Genomic DNA, 11602 nt, shown 5'->3' with positions numbered 1-11602 from the left:
GACCCCCCATTTTACCACTTTAACTAAAAATGCACTTCAAGGAACTAATTTTTCGTGCTTCCCTGAGGTTTGACCCTAGACTTGTCGCTTGTACTACCACTTAATATAAATTATTTGTTCCGTGATTTATAAATATTATTTGACTAACAAGGCTTTATGGGTGATGATAAACTTTGAGTTTATCATGTATCGATAATTTATCAACACTTATTCAAATTTTATTTAAATTGTAACATAGATATATCAAAATTATATCAATAGTCATTGAAATTCATTTGGTATACATTTTTTGTGTGTCAATATTATACCACTCATGATTAAAATCAATTTGAAGTAGTGTGTAAGTATATCAATAGTATATCAATACTAATTTAAAGTTCAATTTAAAGTATATATATAATTAATGCATTAGTAGTTATAGTTAGTTATTCAAAATTCATCTAAGGTATAAATTAATTTATCAATATTGTATCAATGCTCATAGAAAAAGTAATTTCAAGTATACCATTAGTGTCTATCAATAATATATCAACATTTCTTTTAAATAAAATTTGAAGTATACCATTTGTGTATTAATATTATGTCAATATTAACTTATAGCTAATTTCAAGTATAAAACATTTGTTTATCATTAGTATATAATTATTTCTTAAAGATAAATTTGTTCAAGTATTCAATTATATATCAATACATGTTCAAAATTCAATTTCAAGTGTAACATTGAAGTACCAATAGTTTATTAACATCCATTCAAAATTGTTACTAACATAATAGATTGAACCATTATAAGTGGATTATAATGTGCTGAAAAAATAAAATGGTTTTTTTGCTATATTTGAAAATTTTGAAATACAGTTGCTAAATTTTTAAATTTAAAAATGGTTTTTTTTTTTTTTACTATTCTTGCAAGTACCCAGCAAGTAATATGTTATTAAATTTCTATTGTGAATTACAATTTCTTAAACCTATATAAATTATTACAATTCTATTGGTAGTATTGATAAATATATTTTGAAATAAAATACATGAGATTTTATAAAAGTAGAAAGTTACTTTATAAAATAAATGTGGAGAAACAATAATTAAGAAGATAGAATATTATGGAAGAAAAAAAGAATTTCTATTAAAACGATAAGAGTAGAAACAATAGACAGATCAAAGAAACTAAAAAACAAACATCTAATTAAACTTCGTAATGATCCTACGAAGTTATTAGAATGGTAGAACGCCAGGATCATCAACCGTCAGGGATGCACCATTATCCATGCCTGTAAGATTCAGGATCATCGGAGCTGCTTTCTTAGCCCTATCATAATTCATCAAATAAATTATTATAATAATGAGACAATTAAAAATATGACAATCAGACGAATAGTTAATATAACACAATATCAAAGATTTTACTAATATAACAGAATTTATATCCAGCTCGTGAAGTCCATCAATGATAAATCATATCGTTGATAGAAATCTATCATTGATAAATTGTGCTACATTTGCAATTCTTTGAAAATAATGCTCATTGCAATTACCCTAGAACTTATACATCATATTCATGTTGCAATATGCAAGCAATAATATATTGAGTTGTTTTGACATTCTCAGTTCTATATATTGTTGTTAGTATTAAGATAAATTGCGAAAATCATCCCTGAAAAATGATTGTGGTAATAATTTAACCCCTAAACTTTTAATTACTAAAATTAAACCATGAAAATTTTAAAAGGGTAAAAATTATACCCTAGGTCAAAAAGTTCTCTATTTTCTTCATAGTCAAATTATATCCGGCCTAGTCAAAATATATCTGACCTAGTCAAATTTTTGTTATTGAAAGTTTATGGGTTAAATTGCTACTATCATCATATTTCACAGATGATTATTTGACCATATATTATTATTTTGGTATAAATAGTTACAGTCAAAAAAAATTATTAAAAATTTATATACATTGAATAACGTTTAAATAAAATTCAAGTCTGTAATTTTAGTCTTCATGATTCCAAAATTTTGAAAAGCTGGAATTGTTGTGAAGCAAAGTATTCATTTACTAAGCTTCATAACTAAAATGATTATGGGAAAATTGACATAAATAATACTTTTAAGTTCCTAATTTACAAAATTATCACGTTTTTTGAAACTCGTTCAAATAATTTTTATCGAACTATCTCATGCGAGATCGATACTAAAATTTAGTTAAAATTTTTAATTTTTTTTCTAAATTATCAATTCTTTTGGACTTGTCTCGCTACATTTGGCACACACAAGGATTTGGGTAAAAAAATTGAAATGAACTTTCCAAATCTTTCCAAATTTGTAAAAGCACACTACCAAATATTACATATTGGAGAAATTTGAAAAGATAATTGCCAAATTATTTAGATAATCAGGAAATCAATTTAAAAATTCGTGCAAATATAAATTGGAATTAAGATTTACATGCTTTTTATATATGATTTGAAAAATATTGCAAGAAGAAATTTGAGAAGAAATAAGAATCGGTATAATATTTAGAGAGACTGCATATATTTGAAAAAATTACGTGGATCTGGGTTTTAATCCCCCTCAAAATAACATCAAGATTCTATATAGTTTGGCTTTCTCGGTAAAATCCTGAGCATAATTAACATCGAAATTCGATATATTTAAGCTTTCTCGGTGGAATCTCGAACAAGATTAACACCGAGTTTTTATATATCCCAATCTTACCCAATTTTCGCATTTGAGTTTCCCAAAATTTAAAAATATTGAATCAATTTGGAAAATATTTTTTGATAATTAGAAATTCCATTTGGAATTTTGGAATTTCATATAATTGTCAAAACAGAAATTGTGCTAAAGATTTGAAAAATTAGGTAATAATTTGATATAATATTTAGTAAAGATAACCCAATTTAGAGGAAATAAAGATATAAGATTTGGCATAAGATTTAGGAAGATTAAATTTGATTTGCCATAAGATTTGGGAAGATTAAATTTAACAAATAGGTGAGATGTAGCAAGAAAACTCAAAACAATCAACAAGTTCAAAAGTTAGATTTTTTACTAAATTTCAATGGCAGATCTCGTCTAAGGTTGATCGAGAAAAACTATTCTTACGAGTTTTAAAAAACGTACCAGTTTTATATGGTGAAAAACTTAAACGTGCTATTTATGATAATTTCCTATATAAAGTTTCAAATTACTAAATTAGGAATTTCAGACTTTATATGCTAAAATAAACTAAACTTTAATATTGAAGAATAACGATGAAATTTAAATGTAAAAATTCAATGTTCCCTTTTTAAGAGACGCTTAACTAGAAGGAAAATCAAATTTTTCCTTTTTCAAGAGACGCTTAACTAGAAGGAAAATCAAATTTCTACTCTAATAAATGAGTATATTAGAAAATAAACAATTCGAAAGTCGTGGCAAAAATTTTAAAAGAAAAAAATATATTAAAAAAAGCTTACTATACATTTGTGAATAGTTTGCAATTCCACTCTAATTCTATACCAATTCTGAATTGTTTTAATCGACATTATTTAAAAGAAATAATTGCAAATATAATCGTCAAAGGTAAAATATTAATAAATATAGCATAATACAAAAAAATGTATAGATATAATAAAATTTGGATCCAATTCTTAAAAACTATTAGTGATACATTATATCCACTAATAGGAATTCTCAATGATAGATTTTGTTATACTTGATTTTTTAAAAAAATATTATTATACGATTAATTATTAACCCTAAAATGTAATTACTCACTACAAATATATTTAAAAAGTATTATTTTCTAAAACAACTCATTTTTTTTACATTTTTTTTCTAAATTTTATCCTCAAAAGAATAATGTTTGGATCAAATTTCACTCATTTAGTTAATTTGGGCATAGCTGAACTGAATTAATTAAGGAATATAACATGGACCAAGAGGGTCATGCATTTTAATCTGTGTTCCTACTTTGTTTATAACTAATTTAGGAGATGGAAAGAACAAAAATAAGCAGTTTTCCTTGTTTTAATTATCTTCCCATAACTATGGAAACATTATAACATCCCATCCTAAAAAGTATGTAAATAATTATTTAATAACTATTTAAGTCCCGTTTGATAACTATTTGATTTTTTTCTTTTTAAAAATAAAATCTATGAATATCACTTTCACCTTCAAATTTCTTTATTTGTTATCTACTTTTTATCGGTGGTTTAAAAAACTAAGCCAAATTTTGAAAGCTAAAAAAAAAAAAAAACAGCTTTTAAAAACTTGTTTTTTTAAAAAAAATTACCTAAAAATTCAATTATTATACTTAAGAAAAATGTAAATCATTATAAGAAATGGAGAGGAAGTAAGCTTAATTTTCAAAAACCAAAAATAAAAAATCAAAAACAAAAAACGACATAGATACCAAACGAGACATTTGTGTGTTTTTTTTAAAAAAAATTAGACTTATTTTCTCTCAATTTTTTATAATGGGTTGCAACTCTTTGAAGTGTAAATAAAAAAAGAAATAATAGTTTTTTAAAAACTAGTTTTATTAATATTTACAATTTAAAACATGAAAAATTATTTCAAATGGTAAAACTGTTGAAAATATTTACAAAATATAGCAAAATTTTAGAAATATCAATGATAGATATTGATAGACACTGAAAGACTTCTATGAGTATTTATCAATGTGGCTGATAGACACTAAAAGTCTATCAGTGTCTATTAACGTCTATTATTGATAATTTTAAAATTTTACTATATTTTATAAATATTTTAATTCATTTTCCTATATTTAAAAATTACCTTTAAAACATATGGATAAAAAGTATATTAAAAAAAGGTTAGAAATTTAAAAGTAAAAATGGTATTTATTGACTTGATCATACCACTTTTCAGGTGTTTGGAATTGAGATGCAATATCGCCCAATAAAGAAAATAGCATTTGTGTATTTACAATGCCAGGATCCAAGGTTATAATCGTCATTCCATCTGGCATCTCTTTGGCTACTGATTTGCTTAAGCCTTCAATTGCCCATTTTGAGCTACAATATGGAGATGCCTATATCTCAAATAATAAATATTATTAATTTACTAAAGATGACATACCATTTAAGTTTAATTTGAAATTAAAAACTTATTTCAACTTTGGTAAAAATATATTTTTAACCTTTTAAATTTTGCGTCTTGTTTCGATTTTGTCATTAAATTTAAAAACGTTACACTTTTGGTTTTTATATTTTGACTTTCATTCCAATTTGAGATTTATTTCAATTTAGTTTTTAGATTTCAAAATGTACACTTTTAACCACAATTTTTTACTAAAGACTCAATTTTTATTGTTAGTGTTAATGTATATTAGTTAATTTCAAATAATTATATGGTCAAATTTTAAATTTAGTTGTAATGATGATGAAAAATAATGAAAGTTAATTAATTTTAAGTTTGATTCAAATTTAATCTCTATATTTCATAATGTTACAATTTTGTCTTTAATATTTGAGTTTTGTTTCAATTTGACCCTTAGATTTAAAGTTTAATTTACACTTTATCCCTGATTTTCTACAAAATGATTGCTTCTCATCATTGGCTTTAATGTCTATTAATTAAATTGAAATAATTATGAAGTCACATTTTTTAAAATTTTAATAATGAGGAAAAATAGTGAAACTTAAATAACTTTAATTTTTTAAAATTAATTAATAGACATTAATACTAAAAATGAAAAGTGTATACTTAATTAAAAGTCTAAGTTAAAAGTGTAAATCTTAAAATTTAGAGACAAAATTGAAATAAAACTCAAATATCAAAATAAAATTATAACATTCTTTAAACATAGAGGACTAAATTGAAACAAAATACAAAATTTAGGACTAAAAGTATAACATTTTAAAATCTAAATACTAAATAAATCGAATTACTTAGATCTAAAATAATATCATCACAGGAGAGAGAAAAAAAAAAGAAGTAATTTTTCATTTAAACTAATTTGGTGAGACGTACCATAGGAACTCCAATTCTTGCCATGATAGCTGACATGTTAACAATGATGCCTTGGTTCTTAGGAGTCATGAGTGGAATAAAATGGCGTAACACATTTGTTGTCCCCTTTATATTTATGTCAATTACATTGTCAAACTCTTCTTTAGGAATCTCCCAAATCTTTCCTTGCTTATTAATCACACCCGCGTTATTTACTATCAAAACGTATAAAATTTTAAGTTTTGTTTTCAAATAAAGGAAAATGGGTCTATTTATTTATATGTATGGTAATGTCGCTGTCTATTAGTGATAGAACACGATAGACATCTATCCATGTCTATCAACATCTATCAGTGTCAATAATAGATGTCTATCATGGTCCATCATTGATAGACAACGATATTTACTATACTAAAAAATATTTTCAATAGAATTGAAAAAGAGAATTAGGAGCAAATTTGATGTATTATAAAGCAATAATTAAATACCAATTATATCAGGAACTCCTATTTTGTCTACAACAATTCGTGCCATCTCCTTAACACTGTCGTTGCAACTCTACAAAACCACAACTATAATATATTTTAGAGGTCAAATGAAAGATCGAGCACAATTCTTTCACCTTCAAGAAAAGTCATTAAGAACACAAGAATTCGTATTTTCATAAACACTACAATGCACTCGGGTCTCGTCAATTTGCGATGGACGTCAACACGCGATTGCTAATCACGGATAGACTCTAAACAAAATGTCATATTGGTATTGGTGGGTGCTTTGTAACATAAACAAACGGTTAGTTTTCATTGTTTTCAACATAAAAAACATAGTGCATTCCCAGCTCTACCTAATCACAAGTTACTATATGATAAACTAAACAAAATAAATATATATTATTTCTCCTTTTTGATTGAAATGGGATGCATGGAAATGGGTACAACTAAGTATAAATGGTTTTAGAATTTGGTTCATCTTTGATATGATAGTTTAGATTCGTCAATCTATTTCTTAGTTCGACGATCCCTCTTACTAACTAGAATCAAAGAATTAGTCGATCTCCGGGACCAAGTTCTCTTGTCAAGATGGAATTATCTCGCTCCCGAGGGATTGATCACTATTCTAAATATAGTAAAGTAAGGCGGAGAACTGTCGTTCATTAGAGTGTAGGACGCTATCCTTTCTCTTGACCGAAGCGCCAACCCACCTCACAGTCCCTCCTTCTCTAATGTGCATATTGAGACTATTAAATTAAACAACCACTTCGTTTTACAGCCACGCTTGTTCGAACGTCAGGGATAACAAGCTGATGACTCCCAAAAGCTCTTATCGACAGAGTCGTTTGGCACCTCGATGTCGACTCATCACATCCTGGGATTGAAGAAGGTCCCAAGGGTTCGACTAGCTCTACACTGCTGTCGGCCACTTTCAGTCCTCTACCATATTCATAGATTAGCCTTGTCTATTACAATAAAGGAAGACGTGCAGGGATGATACGTAAAAAGAAAAAGAAAAGAAAAAGAAAGAGAAAAGAATGGTTTAATTGAATATACCACATCGATGTTGAGGAGAAAATGGTTGTGGGGAGAGATGTTGCGGAGGTGTTGTTCAAGTAAATGGAGGTCGTTTTGCGTACGAGAGCAACCAATAATAATGTGACCAAGCTTTGCCATTTCTATTGCCAATGCTCTTCCCAACCCTTTACTCACTCCCGTTATTAAAACCTTCTTCATCCCCTCTCCTACTCCACCTCTCATTAATTCGTTCCCCATTCCAACCTCATATTTCAATTCAATTATATATACATACCACATAGTCATTTTCAAAATCACATTTCAATGATATTGTATTTAAAGTATAAAATTAAATATTTAATTAATTTTGAGTAATTAAATGGATGTTTCAGAGTTATTTTAAATGACAAAAGTGATTTTAATAATTTCAAAATCACTCCCGACTATACACTTAATTCATACCTAATAAATTTTTTTAAGTCCTAATGCATCTTTTGTGATACTGAGTACTATATTTTTCTTATAGGCAAGATGTTGGTCGTTATGTTCTACATCTTGTCCATACTTGTGTCAATCATGTTATTCTGTCTTCTGCAGAATCTGTCAGAAAATATTTTCCTCGTTTACATTTGCAGTGCCTTTTGTTTGGCTTGTTTCCTTCATGTGGTAGAAAAAAATTTTGCTCCATATTTATTTTCTTACCAAAATAAATTTATTTTGTGTATTCTACCTTAGTGTATGAGGTTTTGCTAGTCACTTAGACTAAGCTGCAATCTTAATAACTTACGAGGTGTATGAGTTTCGAGAAGCTTCCTGTATTTTTGTCTTGAGATGTTCTCTAGATTATCTCGATGTGAAGTTAAGGTTTAGTGAGAGAGATTCTTACACATAGGTGGAGTCTAAGCTATCTCTATTAAATGCTCTTCTTACGAGACAAGGAAAGATTGTGACAATACTTAAGAGGGAGTCTCACATTTAGGAAGAGTCTAAGTTATAATATATTGAAGGATAAGTTGTGCGTGAATCTCTGTAGAAGTTATTCTAACATATAAATACTATGTTATAACTAACTTTATATTAGTAAAGTCTCTCTTTCCTTAGGGCATATACAACCCCCAGACACAGGTGATATTGCATCAAACTGGATTACCAATTTCTATGTCTGTCTTTTTACTTTGTTTTATTGTGTTCACTAAGAAGTTGATAGTCATCTATCTACAATATTTTTTGTGACTTGTGACGTTTTGTGATAGATACACCTAATTTCATCATTAATTGTTGTAACCACATAAACCAAAGAGAAAATTGAACTTTTCTTCCAAAGTCATTTTGGGTTTTTTGTTTCTCTTTTTTTTTTTTTCGTTCTTTATTGATTAGAATAGAAAAGTTTGAAGTGGTTTGCCCCATTTTCTTTATTTTTCTCGTCAAAGTTTTTCCTACTATGGCGTTAGGTTTTAATTGATATAGTTTAGATAGAAACGTTTTAACTTTCCATAAATTTTTCATCTTTGATTTTTTTTTAAAATAAAATAATTTGGGACATCCTGTTTTAATGTTTAAGTTGAACTCTTTTCTTTTTAACAAAATGTTTCCATTATTGATTGCTACTCTTCCAAATGCAATTTAATAAATTATAGTTTTGCTTAATTTCTACATAAAATGAAAATGTTTTTACAGTTTTTACATTAGTTTAGTTGCATTTTAATAATATGTCAAAAAATAGCTTTTTTTTTCACGGTATCCCAATTACATTATACTAATATCGAATGACCCAAATTTTGAAAACAATCAATACCGACCTTTTGCATACATCACATATACCACTTAGATCCTACTAGCTACTTTCTCTATCCCCTCCCTCATCTCCTCACACTCATGTTACTATTTCTCCTCTTCAAACACTTGAAGCAGTGCAAATCATCGCACTCACAATAAATTAAATTGTGGAATGTGTGGGTAGAAGAACAAGTGCAAGATATCAAAAGGAGCGGGTGATGAACAGTCAATCATTGATAGTAACAATGATTGATGCAGGTACTGATAAACAATCAGACGGTGGCCAAAAGTGTGAGCGAGAGAGGAAGGGGAAGAAGGAAAAAGCCCAAGTGAGGGAGTGAAGGAAGAAGGCAACACGAATGCGGGGTAGGTAAATGTTAGATTGGATCATTCATACAAAAGGAAATCATTGATAGTAACAAATCTTTATTCATTTAATGTTTATAAAAATCCTTTAGGTCCTCCTCTTTGTTACATAAGTTGTCACAAGATTTCAGACAAACATGTGATATCTTTATTTATTTTACAAGGATTTTACTTTTCAAAATCCATAATATTATTAGGACAATTATTTTGAATGACAAAACTATTAAAAATATTTACAAATAATAGCAAAATATCACAGTCTATTTGTGATAAACCGCGATAGATTACTATTTGTGTCTTTCATGACATAGATGGACTCACAGATAGTAGTCTATCATCGTCTATTGTAGATAGACTGTAAAATTTTGTTATATTTATAAATATTTTTATTCATTTTCCTATATACGAAAACAACCCATATTATTATCCAAAAAATTGTAAAACTCGGACATGGATTATCTAATATCCTACATATAAGTGTGATTTATATACTTGACAGAGAAAAAAAAAATATAGCATAATTAATTAATAAATTAATATCAATTCATCATTTTTATTAATTTTAATTATTTAATAAATATAAATATAGTCTTTAAACCTAATAATTTTTAACTAATATATTTATTATTAATATTGTGGGTCATTTTAACTATTTAACATAACAATTTATTATGCATCATTAATACTATAATTAATTTATATTAGTATAATAACTCGTAGTAATTAATTTGAATAATTGAATTAAGTTTAATTAATGACTAATATAAAAATATAAAAAAAATATTTTAATTGAATAAATAATTAATTATGATAACAATATATCAAATCATTTCTAAATTTAATTTGTGACTATATTAATTATTATTTTAATTTCATTTTCTATATATAAAATTGGTAAATCAAACACATATATATTTAACTTTCAAACATTAATTATCTTGCATGTTTAAATCCCAAATATTTAATATATATATTCATGAAACAACCTTTAAGTCTTGTTTTTAAAATAAAAAGTTTTCAAGTTTAATGATTCTAAGTTTATTTTAATTATATATTGAAGAATCTGTGTTGATTTACAGGAATAGTCTTCATTATTGGAAGCAGTTCAAGGCAAGTAGTTAATATGGCTAGGTCGAGAGGGATGCAGAGGAACATCAGGGTAATCACGTGTTGAATCTTGATTCCAAATCTTGTGTCTTGGATGTTACAAATGGCATCCGAGAGGAACCTCGCTCAATAAGATGTGATTCGAGAACAAAACAAGTAGAAGTTGGTGAAAATGTAATGTTCCGAGTTTAAAAATGGTACATGAATGAACCAAGATCACATATAAGTACGAGTGATTATGAGGATATGAAAGTATGGTTAAGAAAAGCTTAAAAGAATTGAAAGTTACTATATATAAAATGAAGGTGCATTTTTTCTTTTATGTGACTCAATCATAGAAACTCCAAAGTTAAGTGTGCTTCCTTGGAGAAATCCTATGTTGGTTGATCTATTGAAAACTTTCCTAGGAAGCATGTGAATGAGGACAATGCATGTTGAAATGACTCATATTAGTTTATGGGAATAGTCTTCCTTGGAAGCAGTTCAAGACGAGCAAGGATGGTCTTGCAAGGTTGTAGGGGATGAAGAAGAATGTCGGAGTTATTAGATGCCCATTTGAATTCTGAATCTTGATTTGAAACTCAAGCCTAGAGCATTACACATATCATTAAATTTTCATCAATATGTCAATATTTCTATCGATATTTTCACATTTTTAGGGTCTCAACATCGACAGGAGGGGTGAATCGATATTTTTATTATATCGTAGAAATATCTACAAAACACAAAAATTATAAAACAAAATGTCATTGAGGTAAATATAATATAAATAATAAACATTTTAATTTTTTTAAAATCATAAAATATTTATTTACTAATTTAAATTTATATTTTAAATATTTTGCTTTTATAATTTTTCCAGCAACATTTATCAAGATCAATATTTTATTAAA

General features: G+C 27.0%; 1 protein-coding gene across 1 annotated transcript; it reads right to left on the bottom strand.

Annotated features, from left to right (window-relative positions):
• Positions 1–1125: 1125 nt before the first annotated feature.
• LOC120081949 (NADPH-dependent pterin aldehyde reductase-like) lies at positions 1126–7704 on the bottom strand. Its single transcript, XM_039037138.1, has 5 exons — positions 7500–7704; positions 6441–6510; positions 5974–6167; positions 4860–5032; positions 1126–1306 (listed from the first exon to the last, which is right to left on the bottom strand). Exons 1-5 carry the CDS (start codon positions 7701–7703, stop codon positions 1213–1215), a joined length of 735 nt encoding a protein of 244 aa, XP_038893066.1. The 5' UTR covers position 7704; the 3' UTR covers positions 1126–1212.
• Positions 7705–11602: the final 3898 nt, after the last annotated feature.

Source organism: Benincasa hispida, chromosome 7, assembly GCF_009727055.1.
Source record: "Benincasa hispida cultivar B227 chromosome 7, ASM972705v1, whole genome shotgun sequence".
NCBI classification, from domain to species: Eukaryota; Viridiplantae; Streptophyta; class Magnoliopsida; order Cucurbitales; family Cucurbitaceae; genus Benincasa; species Benincasa hispida.
Note: the sequence above shows the minus strand (reverse complement) of the source record. Positions and strands in the feature narration are given on the sequence as shown.